The sequence below is a fragment of the Lupinus angustifolius genome, chromosome LG12, assembly GCF_001865875.1.
Source record: "Lupinus angustifolius cultivar Tanjil chromosome LG12, LupAngTanjil_v1.0, whole genome shotgun sequence".
NCBI classification, from domain to species: domain Eukaryota; kingdom Viridiplantae; phylum Streptophyta; class Magnoliopsida; order Fabales; family Fabaceae; genus Lupinus; species Lupinus angustifolius.
The window spans coordinates 5,094,038-5,115,324 of NC_032020.1; the positions used below are offsets into that span (position 1 = coordinate 5,094,038).

Sequence of the window (21,287 nt, forward strand, 5' to 3'; positions counted from 1 at the left end):
TAGATTGATTCATCAGTCTCATGTATAAAAAATTTAGAATTATAACATGTTTATCATCACAGGTGTGTATGATCTACAGCCAAATATTAACTTTCCTTTGGGTCAGTCAATACTCACATGAATAATCATACACACTTACATCCAATATTCCTCATGAGTTATATCCATGAAAGGGGTCACTTTGGCGACATTTCACTTCAATTGGCTCACTTCAAATAACAGACAACTTAATGAATAACCAAATAACACTTAAAGTCAATGCACAAAGATACCAAAGCCCCATAAATCTTATTGTACGCTCGCTTGGGCGAGGTACTCACGCTTGGGCTCAATAGAACACAAAGCTTATGTCCAGTTCTCGCTTGGGCGAGGAACCCTCGCTTGGGCGAGTGAACTCTCGCTTGGGCGAGTGAACTCTCGCTTGGGCGAGTGAACTCTCGCTTGGGCGAGTGAACTCTCGCTTGGGCGAGTGAACTCTCGCTTGGGCGAGTGAACTCTCGCTTGGGCGAGTGAACTCTCGCTTGGGCGAGTGAACTCTCGCTTGAGCGAGGTACTCTCGCTTGAGCGCAATAGAAGCCAATGCTTTTGTTTAGTTCTCACTTGGGCGAGGCACTCTCGCTTGGGCGAGGCACTCTTGCTTGGGCGAGGTACTCTCGCTTGAGCGAGAGCACTGCGACAGAATACGAACATGGCATTTTCTGCATCGTTCTTTTCCGCAAAACCACCCAAAAATTCAAGAAAACACCAGAAAAACATCGATTCGTTTCGAATCTATAGCTATATACATGGAAAACAATCAATTTCTATCCTAATCGAGCCATCGCATAAATAAAACCCAAAACCCTAAATCAATGCATATTTTGGGGAAGAAAAAACAAGAAACCTAATTTCACACATGAATCAAATTAGGGCGGCTCTGATACCAATTGTTGGAAATTTTCCATGAATAATCCTTAGATTGAAATGCGGAAACCCTAATGATCATGGCTTTGTTCCTATAACACAATGTTTATGCCCATACATAAACCCAAATGGAACAACCATGATCCAGACCGAAGAAACCCCAATTGATTCCATGGTGAAGAAGAAGAGCATACCTTGATTAGCCATTTGGAATCTCGAAGGTATGTGGGTGTGATGATCTTCCAGATGTTAGAGCCTGATGGATTTCCTTCTGCTTCTCTAGAGGGGAATGAGAAAGTCAAAGAGAGTGTATGAGCCTTATGGAGATGTGATGGATATTCTAATGGTATATCTTAACCCCTTATAGATCACTCTATTCTAATCCACCTTTATTCTCCTTAACCACTCAACTAAAACTTGTTGCTCTACATATGGGGACCATAACCCATAAAAGTAACTGAAACGGTTACTACTTAAGTTGCAATAGTTCTAATTCAGTCCCTTCATCAAATCAGAAATTGCCTGAAGGTATCTACACTTATAATATTTCATGACACATATGCCTTTAGCTACCAAATTAATTACTGAAGATCATTTTATATTTTGGCTAATTAAATAATGGTCATAACACAATTGTATAATTATATTTGTGACCCATAAATTGTCAGAAATTCTAACAAAAAGTTTAATTTGAATGATCTTTTTATCCACTCTAGTGTTATTTTTTTAATTTTTTATTGATTTTAAGACTTCTAATTTAGATATTTTTTTCCGAAATTGTTGATGTTTTGCATTTAAGATTATAACGAATTAAAGTTTCTTATTTTTAAGATTTGAAAATAAATTAAAAATAGTTTTAGATGTAAATAGGGGTGGCAAAAAAACTCGTACCCTCGGTAAAACCCGTACAGGCACGGGTATGTATCACAAATGGATACCCGCGGATTTTTAAAACAGGTTTTTAAAAATATCCATAGTATATACAGGTGGGTATGGGTATTACGGTACCCTACCTGCGGGTACCCTTATGTATATGATTACTATATTATTTTTAATTAAAATAAAAAATATACTATCATAACTTTTATTACACTATGTACATTTTTTCCTTTTACTTTGTTTACATCTTTTTCTTTTACTTTGTTTACATTTTTTTACCTTGTTTACATCTTTTATTGAATTTGGTGATGAAATACACTACAAATATTATTACATGTATAAAAATACACATGTCTTGCAAAGAAAATATATGTTTTTTGTTAAGTAAATGAGAATAGCAAACCACAAAAACAGAAAATTTCATTAGATTTAGCATTTCTGCCAAATATTCATTCAAAATACACAAAAATAATTAAATTTCATCTCATTTAAAATATAATAGAAATAGAAAATTAGAAATTCAACAAAAATATAGGAAATCCGCGGGTACCCGTTTTACCTGCGGGTATACAGAAATACCCGCAAAAAATCCGCGCGCGGGTACCCGTACGGGTATGGACGGGTACGGGTATTTCTCCCCTATTTCGAAGCGGATAGCTACTACTCGTGCCCGCCCGTACCCGTTGCCATCCCTAGATGTAAATGACGTTTTTGAATGATTCGATATATAATTTTTCTAGTCTAATTTTTAGTTCGAATGTAAATAAAATAAAAAAATTCCAATGTTATTTCGAGTTCCAATATTTTTGCAATGATTGTAATATTTCTAATTCAAAATTAATTGTTGAAACTGTCGGATTATATTGTTTAGTAGAAATTAATTGTTTTATAATTTAAAATGTGATTAGAAAAAATTAAGATTTAGATAAAAATAATAAAATGTTACAGAGTCATATATATATATATACACACGGAGCTACCTAAGTGAGAACCAATTCCCATATAAAAATTATAAGAATATAAATTTGAGTCTTATAATCAATTATGAGTGGTTATAATTAAAAGTTAGTTACTGGTCACATGACAGTCATAGAGTCATATATATACATATATATACGGAGCTACCCAAGTGAGAACCAATTACCATATAAAAATTGTATGAATAATAAATTTGAGTCTTATAATCAATCATGGATGGTTATGATTAAAAGTTAGTTACTGGTCACATGACAGTCATGTGCATGTATTTTTTAATCTTGATCATCCAATCAAGATCCATTGATATATATTAAGTATTCTTAATTATCATAATAGTGCATTGTTCTCGCGTGAGTAATTCCTTACATATATATATATATATACACTGTATATAAAATCAAAACTTGAAATAACTTCCCTCATAGTGTAATTTTCATTTCCTATATTGCCCTTAACATTATTTAATTTTTACAAAAAAACTATATAATCCTAAGCAACTACCACCAATACATTAATTAACCACATATCTCACCTTAAATTAAACATTATCATAATCACACAAAAAATATAATATAAAGTACACCAATACAATAAATACATTTTAATTCAAAAAAATGAAATATATTAAAGTTGAATATGTAATATTACACAATATTCGGCGGCAGACATGAAGTGCCTATACACTATTATAAATAATGTAGTATATATTTATTAAATCTAATGTTAAAGAGTCTTAATAACAGGTGGACAACATCTGGTAAAGTGGTAATTCGGTATGAAAAGTACAACGGGAGGTCACACACTTTACCTTCAAGACTGGATAGGGTGAGTTTTGTCTATTTGTTTAAGGTGAATAGTATAACTTCGACAAAAGTAACCTTGTAACTCTGTCAAATTAAATCGTCAAATGCTATTTGGGCCATTGTGATTCTAATCTGCATATTAATATCAAGAGAAGAGAATAAAGAATCTCATATAGATAAGTTATTTTCTTCTATCACTAAAATCATAACATATGTTTCGGTTAATATTTTTCTAGAATCTAAAAAACAGTAAACATGTCATAATTTCGGTACTTCAAGGAAATAATTTATTCTCTAATATCAATGCACAAATTAAAATCCAAGTTTTATTTGATTCAATGACTTCTATTCACCACAGTTACCAACTTTCATAGTCACCTAATCCTTCTGCCTACCATGCTGAAACTACCCTGCCACTTGATTTCAATTTCAGTAACTACTCCACTCTCATATATGAAATAATAGATACCCTTTAAGATTCAACTAATAATTTATTTTGGTTGAAATAATGATATAATAGATGACCGATAGTTTAATAACATTGATAGTAGAAAATAATTGAATCATTATGTAGCTAACTCCACTACCAAGGAAAATTTGATTGTAGTTGTAATACATTAAATTTCTCGCCTCATGCTCTAAGTACATTTGATCCATCCTTAAGCCTACTTGTCCTTAAGCCTAGCCTAGTAAAAATTGACAACCACAAACATCTATAACAACCTACTCTTCCCTACACATGGGGCATACTATGAATAACAATGACCAAAACCCACTCTTTCATTTTTAGCCATATGATCAAAAAACCTGTGACCATGTCAAGTCCTTGAATTCTACAACAACACCCAAGATGCAATATGCCCCATTATATGAAATGTGTAACCATTAAGCATTTCAATGTATCATTTAGCAGGAATTTTAGGTTCTCCCAAGTTCACAAAAGCCTGTGCCCATGCCAAGCGTCCTAATGCAACATTCCAAGACACAAGATGGTCCATAAATACATTCACATACTTTGCTCTGTCATTCTGTCCAAAAATCAGACAAGGAAAGTTAAGTTAATATATTTTTGGAAAAATATGTGACAATCTGTAATGATTCCTTTACATACCTTGTAATCCAGATAGTATGCATGCTGCAAAAAAGGTAAAGAGCGTCAATTAGCGATGACAGCATAATCATTCTTACTATGTAATTTATATGTGCATCTACTAGTTCTATTTTTGAGAGATGGAGAGAAAATCATACCTCCCACAAATCCAAATTGATAATCGGCTGCGCCAGAAAACATTATGAACTCCATTCAGTACATTGACAATATTGAATCAAACAAACTTTATGGAGGAAATTGGAAATTAACTTACTATGTCATCCCACACAATTGGGCAAATGGCATTTGAAGTTTTAACAATCTCTAGTCGCCTTTCTTCTCTCTTTACTAAAATAATCAACCAAAATGGATATTAGAAACAATCACTGGCATTGATATATCAAAATATCAAACAATAAGGTTACAATTAAGACAATACATATAGATATATAAGTAGTTCCAACCAGAAAGATCTTACAATGCAAATATTCTAGAATTAAACCAGTTAATGAGGAAGGACTAGTTACTGCCTCCAGCATAGAAAAATCAAATATTCTCAGTGACATAAAAGCGATGAAAATTTGACAATATACCCGAGAAAACAAATTTTAGGTTTTAATTTTACATTTACACCCACTGGAAGGATTTTATAGCTTATTAAGATATATGAATTTTGAATAGCCTTAAACAGTCTTTCAGCAAGAATGGGATGGGTGTAGGAATTGACTTACAAACTAGCCAAACCCAGCCAGAACCAAATAACCCGAGGGCCGCTTCTATAAACTTCTCTCTAAAATCTGCAAATGATCCAAAATCCTTTTCAATCTGTTCAAGGAGACGTAGTTTAGGCGTATCACCCCCTCCTGGTTGCATGGTTTCCCAGAAGAAGTCATGATTCCAAACCTGTGACAGAGGGAGAACAAATTAATTCGGTGACAACAATATATGTAGATAGTGTTTCTAAATATAAAAGCACTTAGCAACCACAATTGTAGCATCCTAGCATGAAATGTGTTAATTGGCGTAATAAACATTTTTTATTATGAAATTAATGGAGTCATATAGTATCCCCTTCCACTGGAAGGTACAGCAATGCATGCCTCCACAATAATGTACTAGAATAGATTGTATGGTATCCCTATGGAACTACATTCTTCTCTTACTACTCGATTTAGAGGTTTAATGTCATGTATATATGCCAAAGCTTTGTGGTAGTGTGTTGTTTTTGCTAATCTTTGATGTATATATGGTTGGAAAGGAACTGTAGGATATTCAGTGACTCTTTCTCGTTCTTAAATTTAGTTTGAGATGGGGTCACTGTTTTGCCATCACTTTGGTGCTCTGCCCATGGGTTTTTTGTTACATAGCTCTACATCCTAGTTTATTCTATTGTTTTTTGTGAAGATGTCTTTCTCTGTACAATTCTCCCATCATCTAATATACTTTTATTATCCAAAAACAATATTAAATAATGAGAATTTCCTTATGAGGAGTAAATTTCTTTTTTTTTGGGATAAGAATAACCCATAGTAAATTATCTTAAGCAAATTACATTGCCTTTCCTTGAGATTTACTTAATTTGCTCTCACTCTCACCAAGCTAGTTTATTTTTTTCCACTGGTATAAACTCTTGTATAGCCTTGTTTAGAGACAGAAAATTAAAGACGAGGTGAATGCAATTTCTGAAGCAAGACATGATAGGACTAAGTGTAATTTTGGTAAACCTTAGAGAAAGTCAATATTCTCAACAGTATGTATATTCTAATTTTATTATATAATATACACAGAAGAACACTTTGAATGGTTATATGAAAAAGGAAGCAACTTCAGAGTCTTAAATAAGTTAAAAGCTTAAATATGTTTTTAGCCTCTATGTAGTTGGGTGATTTTGATTTTGTTCTTCATAAAAAAATGATTTTGCATCCCTTCCAAACAAAATTAGTTACTTTGGTCCTGGTCGTTAACTCTTATTTTTAGTTTGTATAATGTTTGATTTTTTTATTTTTAGTCCCTACTATTCATGTAATTAGGAGATAATAAGTAGGTATTTCAAACTTTGCAGCAATCAGAAATGCATAACCAAACCTTTTTATACGAGGATCAAAATCAAAATTGTGAGACTAAACATATTTAAGCCTAATTTAAATTATAAAAACCAATAAGCTACAGCTACTAATGTCATCAATACCTCAGCTGCATTTTTGAATTCAGGTAAGGGATTGCCACTGTTGTATGTCACTTTGACTAATTCATCCAAGGTGTAACCATATAGAATGTCATCCTTCTCCAGCTGCTTGTTCAAACCATCTATAAAGTTCTTATGATTGTCTCCCCAGTGAACTTCAAGTGTCCTCTTGCTCATATATGGCTCTAATGCATCCTATGAATAATGAAGCAGAATATAAATGTTAGAGATGAAGAAATTATCAATGAATACTGAACAACCTTGGAATAAGTACTACATTTTGAAGATTCAAGTTTGTAATTTGAACTAAAGAACATAGAAAAGTTAAAACAATGATCTAAAGGGCCTGATAGTGACTGTTTGCCATGGCTCGCATTGCGTATTAGAATAACTAGGCCTAGCTCTCACCTAGTGGTCTAGAGAGGGTAGATGTATGTAATGTTATTGTCACAAGTGAAGTAGTTGTTTCCAAGAGTTGAAATAAAAAATACTAAGAAAAAAATTCAGACGAGAAGTAGAGAACTAGATTTAAAAGAAAGAATAAATATATTAAAGGTAAGCTCCAGGTAGTAAATCTCGGATGTCAGCATAGAGCGCCTGTCCCAAAAAATGCTATAGCAGGAAGTCAATATACCGGAGATTAGGAAACAAGGATACAATATAAATAATTTATACTACACGATAAATGTTAAAGATAAAAAACAATCTAAATTAAAAACATTTATCATTGATAATCAAAATTCTATAGTATATGCACACAATCACCATCAATGTAAGGCATACTTAACCGGTTAATCAAAGAAGATGATGCCAAAAAAAGGTGGTGACCTATTATTAAGTACACAACAACCAAAAAGAGAGGAACAAGAAAGCTTGAAAACAGAGTAAATAAGTAAAAACAATGGTCCGCAGCAATGTATACAGGAAGACAACATATAAAAGAGAATGGAGTTCGAAAAACAGAGGTCAGACCTGTTAAAAGAGGAGGGTACAAGGGAGTTGAGATTTGAACAAGGGGCCTAAAAGAGCATTGAGTACACCAGAAACACCGGAATAGTACTGGGTCGCCAGATAATGGCAGGGTTGAACCTGAAAATAGAGGTGGGCTGGAGGGTTTGGATGAATGGCATCTAAGGCTCAAAAGACAGGCACACAATTTTGGTCAAACAAGGAGGGGTTTAAGCACTGAAATTGAAATTACAAAATCCTCCTTGAAAAACGAATGGGAAACTACAGAAAAGAAGTGCAAAACTGAGATTTTACATCCAGAATAACAGAGTAAATTGACTTGGTAGCTGCAGAATGTGGGAGATGGCGCAACATGATTTGCCACATTATTAACCATCCTATATAAGCTACATTGTAGATTTCATTGAAGGTTGTATAACAATATGAAACCTTAATCCCACTAGGGGAAGTCGACTACATGGATGGAATAACGTCATAATGCTCTATCATAAGTTATGTTCATTGACATCTAAATTTTTCTTAATCGTTTCGCCTATAGTTTTACTTGGCCTTCCTCTAGGAATTGGACTAACCTCCACTGGATCTACTTTCTGGGGTTTCTAGCAGTCTCTTCAACACATGTCCAAACCACCTAAAACGTGATTCTACCATTTTTTCTTGAATAGGAGCAACTACAACTTTTTTCCCTTATCCATTCATTTCTAATTCTATTCTGACTAGTGAATCCAACGCAACATGTTGGATGTGGTTGTATGTTTCCTAAAAAATATACCCGTCTAAGATGTCATTCCTTTGTGTATAATGTTATTCTCAATTGAAGTTTTTTCTTGATCATGATACCAGGTAAAATAGCAATAATTATTGTAACTAGTTTAAACAAAAAGTAAATATGCCAATTTAGCCTGTGAATAAAATTACCATAGCTGATTTTTAGATATACTTATTGCTGCAGTAGCTGACTCAAATAATAAAACCATATAGGCCAAAGCAGTATACTTAACACCATACACAAACATGGATTTTGGCAACAATACAATTCACTTACAAGTTCATAAGGAGGGGTCTTCAGGCCATAAAATGCTGTAATGTTTGAAGATCTTGAGGAGGTGCCACACCTCTTTTTCTGGCTTACAAACAATTGAGGAGGTACACATCAGCACAAATCATAAAAGTTGCAATGGAAAATAATTTCACGAGAGGAATCAGGAATCAAATCAAATTGAATTCAACTATAAAGTGAACAGTCTATGGCAATTTTTAAAATCCATTTAGCTTACCCGAGTACCATATGTAATAAGCCTTCAATGAATATTCACAATTTTCCATGTTAAGGAATGAAGTTATCCCAATAGGCACTCCATGTTGCCATGAACATATTTTACAAGAAATAAAAAGAACTTGTTGCACATACTCATGTTTTGATTTTAAAATATGTTATATGTTTCTTGGCTGTAAACCAACCAAGTCAATGGAAACTATGCATTTATAGTTCTTAGGCTTGTAATATTACTTGTATTAGAACTGAAAACATACTCGGCCTAACTCAACCGAATGAAAATCAGTCCAAGGAATTTACCCTGTGAAGAAGATTTGGAATCTTTAGTTTTCTGGACACACCTGCTGGAATGAGATGAACGCTAGTTGGGATAGGATTGAAGTAATAGGAAGACATTGAGACTCTATCCCTGGCATTTACATAAGCATATTATTTAGCAGTTGATTGTATTACAAAAAAACAACCATTATAATCCTAACTGTAGATTAATGAAACTATGATGCAATATTCACTTTGATCAACTTTCATGTTCTATTGAAGTGTATGCTTGAATTTTATGTGAATAATAACTCTTATGACTGTCTAAGTAAGAAGGGTTATGCACACCAGCTTCTCCACTGAAGAGCATCATATCAATCACTTTTGCACAGAACCATCTTGTAGAAAGTAAAACAGGTTTTCAAAAAATGGTGGTCAAACTAACACGCCACCTTTCCTATGGCTATGGCCAAAGGAGCCTACAGTCTTGGATGAACTAGTGTCTTTTTTTTGGGTATTACCAAGGGTATCCTCTCACCCTTTTAAGTAATGAACTAATCCCTTTCGGATGATTGACTGTCCCTTCCAACAAGTATCACTCCCAGGAATCGAACTTGTGACCCTTTGGTATGGGGATGAAAACTAGTGTCTACTAAGCAAGAATGTGGATAGAGCCTGATGACAGTAAAAATGAGATAATCTCACAACTTGCGAAGCACAGCTAACGATGTTCAGTAAACAGAACAAATGTGAGTGAGATTATACAAATATTCATTCGGGCATTTAAACAAACACTTAAGGATGTTCAGTAAACAGAAAGAAATGTGAGTCACATATTATATAAATATTCATTTGGGCATTTAAACAAAAAACTTATCATGCTCATGCACTTGCCATTTCAACGAAAACAGTAGCGCTTATTTTCCAACAAAAACGGTGCACACACAAAAAAAGAGTAAAAAGACACCACATATCGTCACGTAAACCTGTAATGTAGAAACAGAAACATCATTTCAAAACTCAAACATACAAAAATACCCAAGTTGCTGAAAAAACACTCATGTTTGTTTGCGAGTTAGTTTTCAGAGGTCAATAGATAAAAAAGAAAGGCTTGAAAGCCATGAAATGAAATACACTTATGACTAAATACTTCATTTTCTCTTTCTTACCCTACAAAACTCAATTCGCAAACAGATCCTAAACCGTTATCCAACATTCACAAGTTCCGTTCTCTAACAAAGAAAGTTATATAAAGTCGGTGCACAAATTGGGAGTACAAAAAACATTTAAAAAAAAGTTACCAGATAAAATAAACGGTGAGTATGAAGATTCGGTATTCACGTTAGCAACACAATGAAAAGTTGATATAATAATATTCTTTGAAGGCTAAGAAACTGCACTGAGAGTCTTCAGACACAACTTGCTAGGACTACTAGGTTTGTTGCTTCCTCTTCCTTCCGCTTACAACGGATAATGTGTACACAGAATATGTATATATAATGAGATAGCAAGAATTTGAATATGTGCAAAATTTAATTAATTTTATCTTATTAAATGCTTTCACTCTTTAAGATAATTTTCATCTAATTCAAATTTTATTTTCAATATATTTTAAAGAATTTAATTTTTAAACAAGTATGGCCTTGTTGGTAGTTTTTCAATGGAAATAGATTATTTTACCATATACTAGAAAATATGGTAAAGGGAGTTTTAGGTAATAAGAAATAGTTTTTAGATGAGATAAAGAAATCAAAGTTAACTAACATTTTTAATAAGTATGTATTAATTATTATTTTGTTTATATTTTAAATACTAAATATCACAAATTTAAGTTGCTTAAAATATATAATAGGATGCTCAAATATTATTTCACCTTTTTGGTTGGAATTTAATTGTTCTCTAAAAATAATAATAAAAAAGTGATTTGTAAAATTAAGAATAAGGGGAATGGATAAATAAATGCTTCTATAGTTTTCATCCTTTTCAAAAAAGAATTGGAGCACATAATTTGATTATTGTATTAATTTTTAATGTAAAATTTATTATATTCATTATAAATTTAAACATGTTCTTTCTTTGAATGGCTTGCAAGTAGATTTTTTTAGGTTACCATAAGAATGACTTAAGATTAAAACAAAAATATTTTTACATATGCTAACTTTTGTGGTTATTGATATTGTATTTTTCTTTGTCCTAATTTTTATTTAGATGTCCATTGAAGATTTTTAGCAGGGTTTTGCTTTTTTTCTTTTGCATTGGTTGGAGAACATTATTTATTTACATTTGACTCTTTCTTCATTTAGGTCATATAAGAGAAATGGTGGAAAAATGTATTTATTTTTTAATAATTGAATGTCAAGAAAGTGGTTGAAAAATTACCATCCACAGGCTATTATATTTTATGGGTAATTTAGAAATATCTTCTTACATGATTTTCAGGCTCAAATGGTGTGATTATTAATATCTTTTTAGTGTTTGACAATTATAAAGAAGTTTTGTGTCTTTAGAAAAATATATATGAATATGCACATCGTATTTGGTCTTGCATTTGCACCATCTTTCATGTTCTTGAAGTTTTATTTTTTGAGTGAATACGATTGGTGTAGTTTGAAAAGGTAAGTTTGCATGACCAATGCATTAATATATACAATTGTTAAATAGATATGTAGCAAAAAATTAATATTTATTTACCAAAAAAAGTCTTAGGGAATTTTTTACTTCGCTCTTCAATTGATCACAATCCTCTTTGAGATGACTAGTTTCCCCTACATGATATTCACAATGAGCATTTGGATCAAACCCTTATGAGTATTTGGATCAAACCCTTATGAGTATAGAGGTCCCACTTTCTTCAAGGTGATATGAGTCAACAAGGATCTCTGAAAAAGTTGTCATAGAAACTCAGAGTAGAACACAAGAATCGGATTGTCGAGACTTTTTTCTTCTGCTTCTATGATCGCCTTTCTTGACCATGAGTGAGGGGGTAACATGATGCTTGCGAAAAATAAGACATTTTTAGTTAGTTAAATGTCTCAATAAATGAGGTTTCCTCCTCCATCTCTTCATCTTCAGCTTTATCTTGGATTACTCTCTTGGTTGAGTCCTCACATTTCTAGCTCTACCTATGTGATTCTCTATTATTTCACGTACACTTATAAAGTGATTGAAGTCCAAATAGACACTTTCTAGCATCAAATCATAAAATAGTGATTGGAGAGTGTCGATAAACATCAAAACATTCTCTTTAGAAGATAGCTTGGGCTTCACCTAGGCGGTCATTTATGCCCTTCTTTGGACATACTCCTTGAAGGTCTCATGATTTCCTTTGGACATTTGTATGAGTTGCATCCTATTGTAGCTATATCAATATTGTGTTTGCATTGCATAACAAAAGCATTAAACATATCTTTGAAACACTAAATATAAGGATGTTCAAGATGCATGACCAAGTGGTGACAACTCCAGTTAGATTCTCTTGAAAGATATGGACTAACAAAATTTTATCTTTGATATAGACAATCATTTTCCTAGCATACATCATCAGAAATATATGTTTGCAGCTTCCTTTAGACCATAGGAACTTTCTTCCTCACTGGCTCTCATTCCTTCTTCTATAGCATTAATATTCTCTTGATCTTGACGATTCATAGAATTGTAGGGAGTGAAAGAATGGTTGAGATTGTCCTCGATAATTGGGGTTTTTATATGAGGGAAAAATTTCAAACCAGTCATACTTATCATCTTAAATTGTTCAGTTTCAATTATGATTGCCTTCAGTCAAGTCCAATAATATCGCCTTCAAAACAATCTTAAAGTTATGCCTCTTTTTAGGAATTAATTATGAAATATATGCAGAGAATATGATTTTTATTTATACATGAGGTGTATGAATGATCAGAGTGAATGAGTTATACGAGAATGTAATTTTTTGATGCATAAAAATCTATGCATGTTATTTTTTCTTCTTTATTTATTTTTGAACGCATAGGAAGATGTTTTTAGATAATTTATGGTAATATATGAAATACTATGTGAGATATCATATTAGAATGTATGATAGGATAATGCATGAAATGCAATATTTGGATGATTTTTATTAACTATATAATAAAAAAGGTCCTCCCACATCATTTATTTCTATATGTCAGGTTCTCATTCATTTTCCCCCTCCAAAATGGTTTCACCTCCTTCATGTGTACATTTACACACTATATATTATATTTCCTTATTATAATAATATTAAATTCATTATTGCATTTCTTAATAATATCAAAACAAAAAACATGACATCGAGTTTATTTATGATGATTATACTATATATATTTCATTTCCTTATTATAATAATATAATAATATTAAATTCATTTTTGCATTTCTCACACTATATATTCTATTTCCTTACTATTCCACATTCTTGGATAAATAGCTAAAATCTATAAAAACAAATTATAACGTGTATTAATAGCCTATTATTTTTCTTTTAAAGTTTTAATTATGGGAGAGATTATGAATAATATTTCATATTCTTATTAATGATAAATAACTAATAATATATTATCATCCAACTAACTATTCGACCAATTAATATTTTTAATAACAAATATTATGATATCACTTTCGGTAACAAAACCTTAATATAATCCATCCACCTTTCCTTATGTAGTTATTTAATTTAGATTGAAAAAAACTATACATGTTCACCTCATCAAAGCTTTGTGGTATTTCCCCATTGAATTTTAATATCACGGTTCATACTCTTTGGATTTTAATTTTTTCCTATTATAGTTGAAAAAATCAAATTCAAAATTGAAGTTTTTTTTTTGTAACTTTTAAATATTTTTTAATAAAAAATCTATCACGATTTGATTTCCCTATTTTCATAAAAGAAAAATCAAATTCGAAATTGAAAAAATCATTTCATTTTTTACAACTTGTAAAATATATTTTTTCAAAAAAATCACATATTATCATGTTTAAGTTTCCTATTTTCATTAGAAAATTCAAAATCGAAATTGTTATTTATTTTTCTTATTTGTTTGAACAGGCAAATACATGAGTAACACATGTGTTTTAACAATGTAAATGTACGGGTAACATGTGTGTTTCAACTATACAAATGCACAGGTAACATGTGTATTCTTAGCAATGTGAGTGTAAGGGTAACATGTGTGTTTTTAAACTTGCGAATACATGAGTCACATGTATGTTCTTAATAATATGAATACACAGATAACATGTATGTTTGTAACCATACGAATGCACGAGTAATATATGTCTTATTAACCATGTGAATGTATATGTAATATGTGTGTTCTTAATCATGCTGTAAAAAAATATTGCATTATGCTAATGCACGAGTAACTTGCTAGTTTAAGTAGATGAAAGTATGAACAAGGTATTTTAGGTAGATGAATGTATGAATGATATATTATTTGATTGAATATATGAATGGCACATTTTTTTCTTCTTTTTAAATGAATGCATGTATGAATGCATGCACGAATAAGTGAATGAATGATAGTGCAAAATGTATGCACCTTAGTGTAATAAGCTCTGTCTTAGGTGGTTTAGCACTCACTATAACATGTGGAGTGTTATGATGGTGTGACAACTAACATGCAGTTCAAACTAACATATGGCAATGATGGTTTGGCCTAAGTTCTTACTATGATAAAAATTACCCTTAAGACGATGAGTTTTATCAGTTCTATTTCTTTTTCATGCAAATGTAATGTCTTTATGGTGTAGGAGTGCCAAAATTTAATGATATCTTTCACCACTCATGCTTGAATGGTGGTGGACCACCTTATTTAAGGGGCATAAGTCCCCATTTATGACGAGAAATAAAAATGATATGCAAAATTAAGGTGTTCTTCCCATGTTTTTTATAGGGAACCCTACAAAGTTTTTGGAATGTAAAAATGTCACAACCCTACGACAAGGTGTTATTGTACGTTAAAGTGGAATCCATATAGGTTCTAGACTTCTAAAGGTCTACGACTATATCCAATCTCAAAAGAAATGAAATCAAATATTGTGGGCTAAAAAAGAGAAGATATTAAATCCTCAAGTGGCTAACTCATAATATAGGGAACAATCTGAATGGTCCATCATGCTAATACCAGATATAAGACAAAGTCAACACCGACAGAGAAGATGCAAAAAATAAACCAAGAACGTATGTTGGTGTATTATTTGAACTTGGGAACAAGAAAATAAAGATAAATGAAGAACATGGGTCAATGTACTGCAAGAACTTGGGAAGAGAATGTAAAGATAAATCAAGAGTGCAGGTTAACATACTATCGAAACGTGGGATTATAAATATAAAGATAAATCAATAACACATGTTGGTGTACTATCGAAACTTGACAGCAAAAGATTCATGCTACACATGAGGACCACAATAGTATATATTCAAAACATATCACACAGGGACGTCGAAAGTATAAATTCAAAACACATCATGCACGATGGCCTAGAAAGTATGATTTTGAGCATGTTAGGCTCAAAGACAAGGTAAGAATGATTTTAAACACATGAAAGAATTGGGATTTGAAAATTATGATTTGAAACATGTCAGGTAAGGATGATTTTAAATATGTCAGGCTTAAGGACAAGATAAGAATGATTTTAAACACATGAGACTCAAAGACCTCATAAGAATGATTTTAAACACGTCAGACTCGTGGACTTAGTAAAAATGATTTTAGACACATTAGGTTCAGAGACCTAGAAATTATGATTTTAAACATCTGAAGATGGTAACAATGACTTTAAACACATTAGGCTTAGGGATCTGCTTAGAATAATTTTAAACATGTCACAATCACAAATTTGGTAATGATACTTTTAAACATGTCAAACTCGAACCTAGAAATAATTATTTTAAACATGCCAGCCTCCTGAACCTAGTAAAAATGAATTTAAGCACATTAGGTCTTGGGGCCTAATAAGAAATTTTTTAAACACGACAAGATCTTCATGACATGGTATTCTCAGGATCTTCTTGACATAATCTTTATTTTCATAAGTATTTTCCCAACGTTCTAAGAATATTGGAGACAGTTTAGAATCATCCCAACATTTGATACGTGGTTTCATGTTCCAACATCTTGAATAGCTCATATTGGTGTGAGGATGTTTATCTTTGATTCCATTACCTGAGATGAACATTGATGAACCAATGCCAATGTATCTCAAATATCCTTGGCACTACCACAATTGGGAACTTTGTCATGCTCAGATCGTGTGATAACACAATAGATAATGTTTACTTTCAAGTTCAACTCATATTGTCTTTTCTGTTATGCAGTTTATTTGCTATGAGGGATGGCTTCACCAACACTGCTTTCTCAAACTTCTTGAATCTAGGAATGCCATCACTCACTTCTTCTAGTAATCATAGCTTGTTCCATTGAAGAAAGAGTGATCGTTGAATGCTTGTCCTTCTAGCTCCATGGTTTGTGAATAGTACTACCTCAACACATGCTAACTGATCAACCCTATTCATAAGTTATGCTGTAATACCAATTGAACTTTCAAAGGCAGACGTAAGAAGGAGATTAAATTGTTTCAGTTAATCATTTTCTAAAATTCCATTAAAAAAATATTTTTTCTCAAGGAATCAATATAAAAAAAGAATAGACAAAGTATTTAATGACAATTTTCTTTTTCAAACAATATAATTAAGAGACTAATATAATTTTGCAAGTTAACTTCTTCAAGTCTAAAACTCAACGGTTATTAATAAACATAAAGTAGTAAAAATGTAAGAGATAGAAGAATAATATATAGATTGTTACTGGTATGCTCAACTTGATCTACATCTATTACCTTAGCTGCTCATTGAAGGATTTCCACTATTACTCTGAATATTTAAAGAATTATTACATCTTTAGGTCTGTTGAGTAGTCTTTATTAAACAAACCTCTCCAGATATGCATCTAAGTAATCAATGTCTCTTCAATATCATTAAGTATCTAACCTTTGCAAAACAAATGATAGCACCATAAAATTTCTGTTATAGAACCTGGCATTTAATGCATTGAATATTGTAAGAGAAACAATAATGATAAATATTCAATTATTCACACACTCAATACAAGAAAACACAAGAAATAAATATGATTCAATCATATAAGAATTTCACTCTTGGACATTGTCACACAGAATATAGCATTAAAGCATTGGACATTGCCTTTGATGATGTTACTCACTGGATGAAGTTTGAGTTAGACACATAAGTTTAACTTTCTAGAAGATTTTACATTGGACACATAAGTCTAAGCTCTTGGACACACTAGACGCCCAATTCAACAGATGGCTTAGCTTATTGGATGCACTTTTGTTGGGACATAAATCCAATATATTTATGTTTTAATATATGTCAATTTTGATAGTATACCATGTGATGTAAGCGTATAGCATAGAAAACGATGAGATCAAATATAATATCGTTATAAGCACATCATATTATCTTAGATTTAAGATATCATATAAACAAATTATAACAGTTAAAGCATATGATCATAGAGTCAACATAAAGACATAGATATATCAATTAAGCACATAAAAACAACTCATTATCATAAGGGAAGATAATATCCTCAGAGTTAAATCATGTCATGACTCGGACAAATTTAATCCATTATCGATCATCAAAACTTTGGGATTGGATAATCTTCATCACAAAACCAATTTTGCATTAAGAGAAACTATGTGAGGTATATTTCAATTTGATATTGCACTATAGTGATATGTTATCATGATAAGTTTGCAAAGCAATTCAAGAAGAAAGGTTGATTGCATTATGATAGGTTGTTTGTCATTTATCATCAGAGTTTGCTAATGCTTTGACAAATTTTGGAGAAACTGCTAAGAAGTTAGAAGGTGTAGAGAAGACCGAGTACAAGCAATGCCACAATATCAAGTGCAAATGCCGCACGTGAAGAAGTTGGACAAAACGACATACAAGATAAAGAAACATTAATGACTTGTTCTAATGTTCTTCAAGAACTTGAAGGCATTAGTATTGATCATGCTTCTTGTTCCATCCCAGTCAACATGGTACTTCGCCTGCTCGAGATAGAATCCTTCCTGACCAACCAGAGGCTGAGCAAGCACAACTTGGGGGCTTGCGTCACTCTCCAGTAAACATTATGATTATCTCTGACACTTCATTTAATGTATCCCCAACTGGATACTGCCACGCCACTTGTAAATTCGACATGTCCCTCTAACAGTATGGTTAAGAATAGACCTACTATATGACGGGGACATGCCTACTATACACCTATAACACCTGCTACAAGTCACCATCAACCAGTGGACAGATACCACGTCACCCATTTCAATAACTATAAGTAGGGGGTGTCCCCCAACAAGAAGTATTTCTATCTCATTCATCCACTTATTAGCTCTCTCACTCACACAATCATATCTCACTTATTCACTCATTTATTACTTGCATTTACTCTCACCTGTTCTTCAACACTTCATCTAAGTCTCATATTGACTTGATTGTCGGATAATCGTTTCTGGTACATCCCCCGGTGGGTTCAGACTCTACACCGACCAGATTCAGGAGATGACCACTTCAACCAGGCACCAAGTTTCGATTATCCGACCAACCAACAAAGAATATTGACGTCATCTGTGAGGACCTACACCATGGTAACCACTCGAAACCAAACACATCCTCCCAACCAAATAGAACCTGTAACAACAAACATGTCTCCCAACCATCAGACCCCTTCCATAGACCCTCTAGTACAAATACAACCATCCCAACAAGCCAGCCAAAGCCATCATCACCAACCACCGAACAACTTCTCCAAATGATACAAATGCAAGGGCAAATTATTCAACAACAAGCCCAATTACTAGCAGAGCTCCGTCAACTCAAGACCACCTTGACGCCCTTGAGGAGACCATGCTCTTCCACGGGCCCTCAGATCCTATTATGTGTCTAGCATTCCCACTCACCTTGAAATGCGCTGCTCTACAGTGGTTTATGCGGTTGATGCCCAATAGCATAGACCAATGGTCTACCTTGGCTAACAAGTTTAACGTCTAGTTTAAGGCGAGCAAAGAGCTGCCAAGATCGTCCTATACCTTGTCCAATATTTGGCAGGGTCTCCACGAGACCATCCGTGCGTAACTGGACAAATTTAATGCGGAAGCGATGAAAGTGCGCACCCTAAGTCCTGATGTGGCGGTGCATATGCTAGTCACGAGTCTACATGACGATCTTTTTAGACAAGAACTGGCCAAGTATTCTAGCCTCACAAAGGAGGATCTCCACTCCAAAGCCCAATAGTTCATTAACTTAGAGGAAACTCACCACATTCAGTCACCTGCCCATCACGACGAGTATCACCTTTCACGGGAAGACAAAAGACCAAAGTTTCATGAACCTCCCAAAAGTGACCCCCCAAAATTATCCAGAAAATCGAAATACACAGTCTGCACTCCCCTCAATGCTAGCCAGTCCAGGATCCTGCAAGAGGTCATGGCCACACACCTCGTCCAACTTCCCAAATCCAATTCGAACAAGAGGACGGGGAACCAAGACCGATCTAAATATTGTGAATTCCATAGTATGTTTGGCCATGTGACTGAAGATTGCATTTAGTTGCGAGACACAATAGAAGACCTCATACAAGTCGACCATCTACAACGCTTTATCCCTAGAGTAAATCAGTGGAGGCGGTCACCCTCATCCCTTAGACCCAGTCCATCCAAAGGATGTTCCTTACTAAGAACTGAACATGGGCATCCTTCGAAGAGGGACCAAGTCTATAGGTACCGCCGAAACAACCAAAGACAGAAATGCCCAATTGATTTTAACACTATTTCTAGGGGATTTGTTGCTGAGGGCACCTCCAAGTTAACATAGAAGAGGTATGTAAGGGAGGTCATGCAAGCAACTACTAGAGACACTCGCCACCAACACCTTAATAGGGTCGCCCCCCCCATTTCATTCAATGATCGTGATTATGAAGGTGTAGTCCAGGGATATGACGATCCTTTGGTCATAACTGTCAAGCTTAATAACATGAAAGTCAGTAGGTTGTTCATCGACCAAGGGAGTTCAACAGACATTATGTTCCAAGATTTGTTTAAAAAAATGGAGCTGAGCAACCATGATCTTCAACCTAATGATGGACAACCGGTGGACTTCGCTGGCTAGAGAATTACTTCACGAGGATATGTGGACGTATGGTTGATAGTCGGTGACCAACCCTTGAGCTGAACACTTCAAACAAAATTCCTACTATTCAATTACAAGTTAACATACAACGTCATTTTAGGCCGACCTATACTGAATCATCTAAAAGTAATGGTCTCCATGCCACATCTATGCATGAAGTTCCTCTCCTCCAACCTCCGTATACGCACAATCAGGGGAGATCAACATACTGCCAGAAGTTGCTATCAGTTGAGCCTTAGACCAACCAGGAAGCAAGAAGAGGGCCACCCTGACAAAGAGACCAATGGGGTGCATTTGGTTGAGCTAGATGCTCACGCTGACGAGGGAGAGCTCCGCCCACAGCCATAAGGGTAAAACGTTACCCTAAAGCTCGACCTGAATGAGGTTAATTTGGTATACATGGGCAACACACTCTTAGAAACCCAAAGGTCAAGGTTGGTGAAATGTTTGAATGATAACAATGACCTCTTTGCCTGGCCTGACTCCGATATGCCAGGGATTAATCCTTTAGTTATGTTCCATCAATTGACAACCAACCTGGGGGCCAAACTGGTTGCACAGAAACAGAGGAAAATGGGGGCTGAGAGGACAACAAAGGCCACCCAAAAAAATCATTGAGCTCCTCAAAGCTGGATTCATCTAGGAGATCACTTACATCACTTGGTCGACATGGTTCTAGTTAAAAAACCATCCGTAAAATGGCAGATGTATGTGGACTATACAAACTTACAT

The 21,287-nt window shown here is 33.7% G+C and overlaps 1 protein-coding gene and 1 long non-coding RNA gene across 3 annotated transcripts in view; one reads left to right on the plus strand and one right to left on the minus strand.

Moving 5' to 3' along the window:
* The window catches only part of LOC109361482, a 16,052-nt gene extending 11,690 nt beyond the window's left edge, over positions 1–4,362 (plus strand). The window contains exon 3 of the long non-coding RNA XR_002109298.1: positions 4,155–4,362. This is a non-coding gene — a long non-coding RNA (uncharacterized LOC109361482). The remainder of the gene's footprint in view (positions 1–4,154) is intronic.
* LOC109361481 (superoxide dismutase [Fe] 3, chloroplastic) lies at positions 4,353–10,822 on the minus strand. 2 transcript variants are annotated; one of them, XM_019606948.1, is made up of 9 exons: positions 10,644–10,822; positions 9,384–9,495; positions 8,853–8,930; positions 6,842–7,033; positions 5,385–5,556; positions 4,928–5,001; positions 4,812–4,838; positions 4,675–4,698; positions 4,353–4,591 (listed from the first exon to the last, which is right to left on the minus strand). In XM_019606948.1, exons 2-9 carry the CDS (start codon positions 9,477–9,479, stop codon positions 4,466–4,468), a joined length of 789 nt encoding a protein of 262 aa, XP_019462493.1. In that variant the 5' UTR covers positions 9,480–9,495; positions 10,644–10,822; the 3' UTR covers positions 4,353–4,465. The 2 variants fall into 2 exon arrangements, with proteins under 2 accessions (XP_019462493.1, XP_019462492.1); XM_019606947.1 differs by having other exon boundaries at positions 9,384–9,492; positions 10,643–10,822.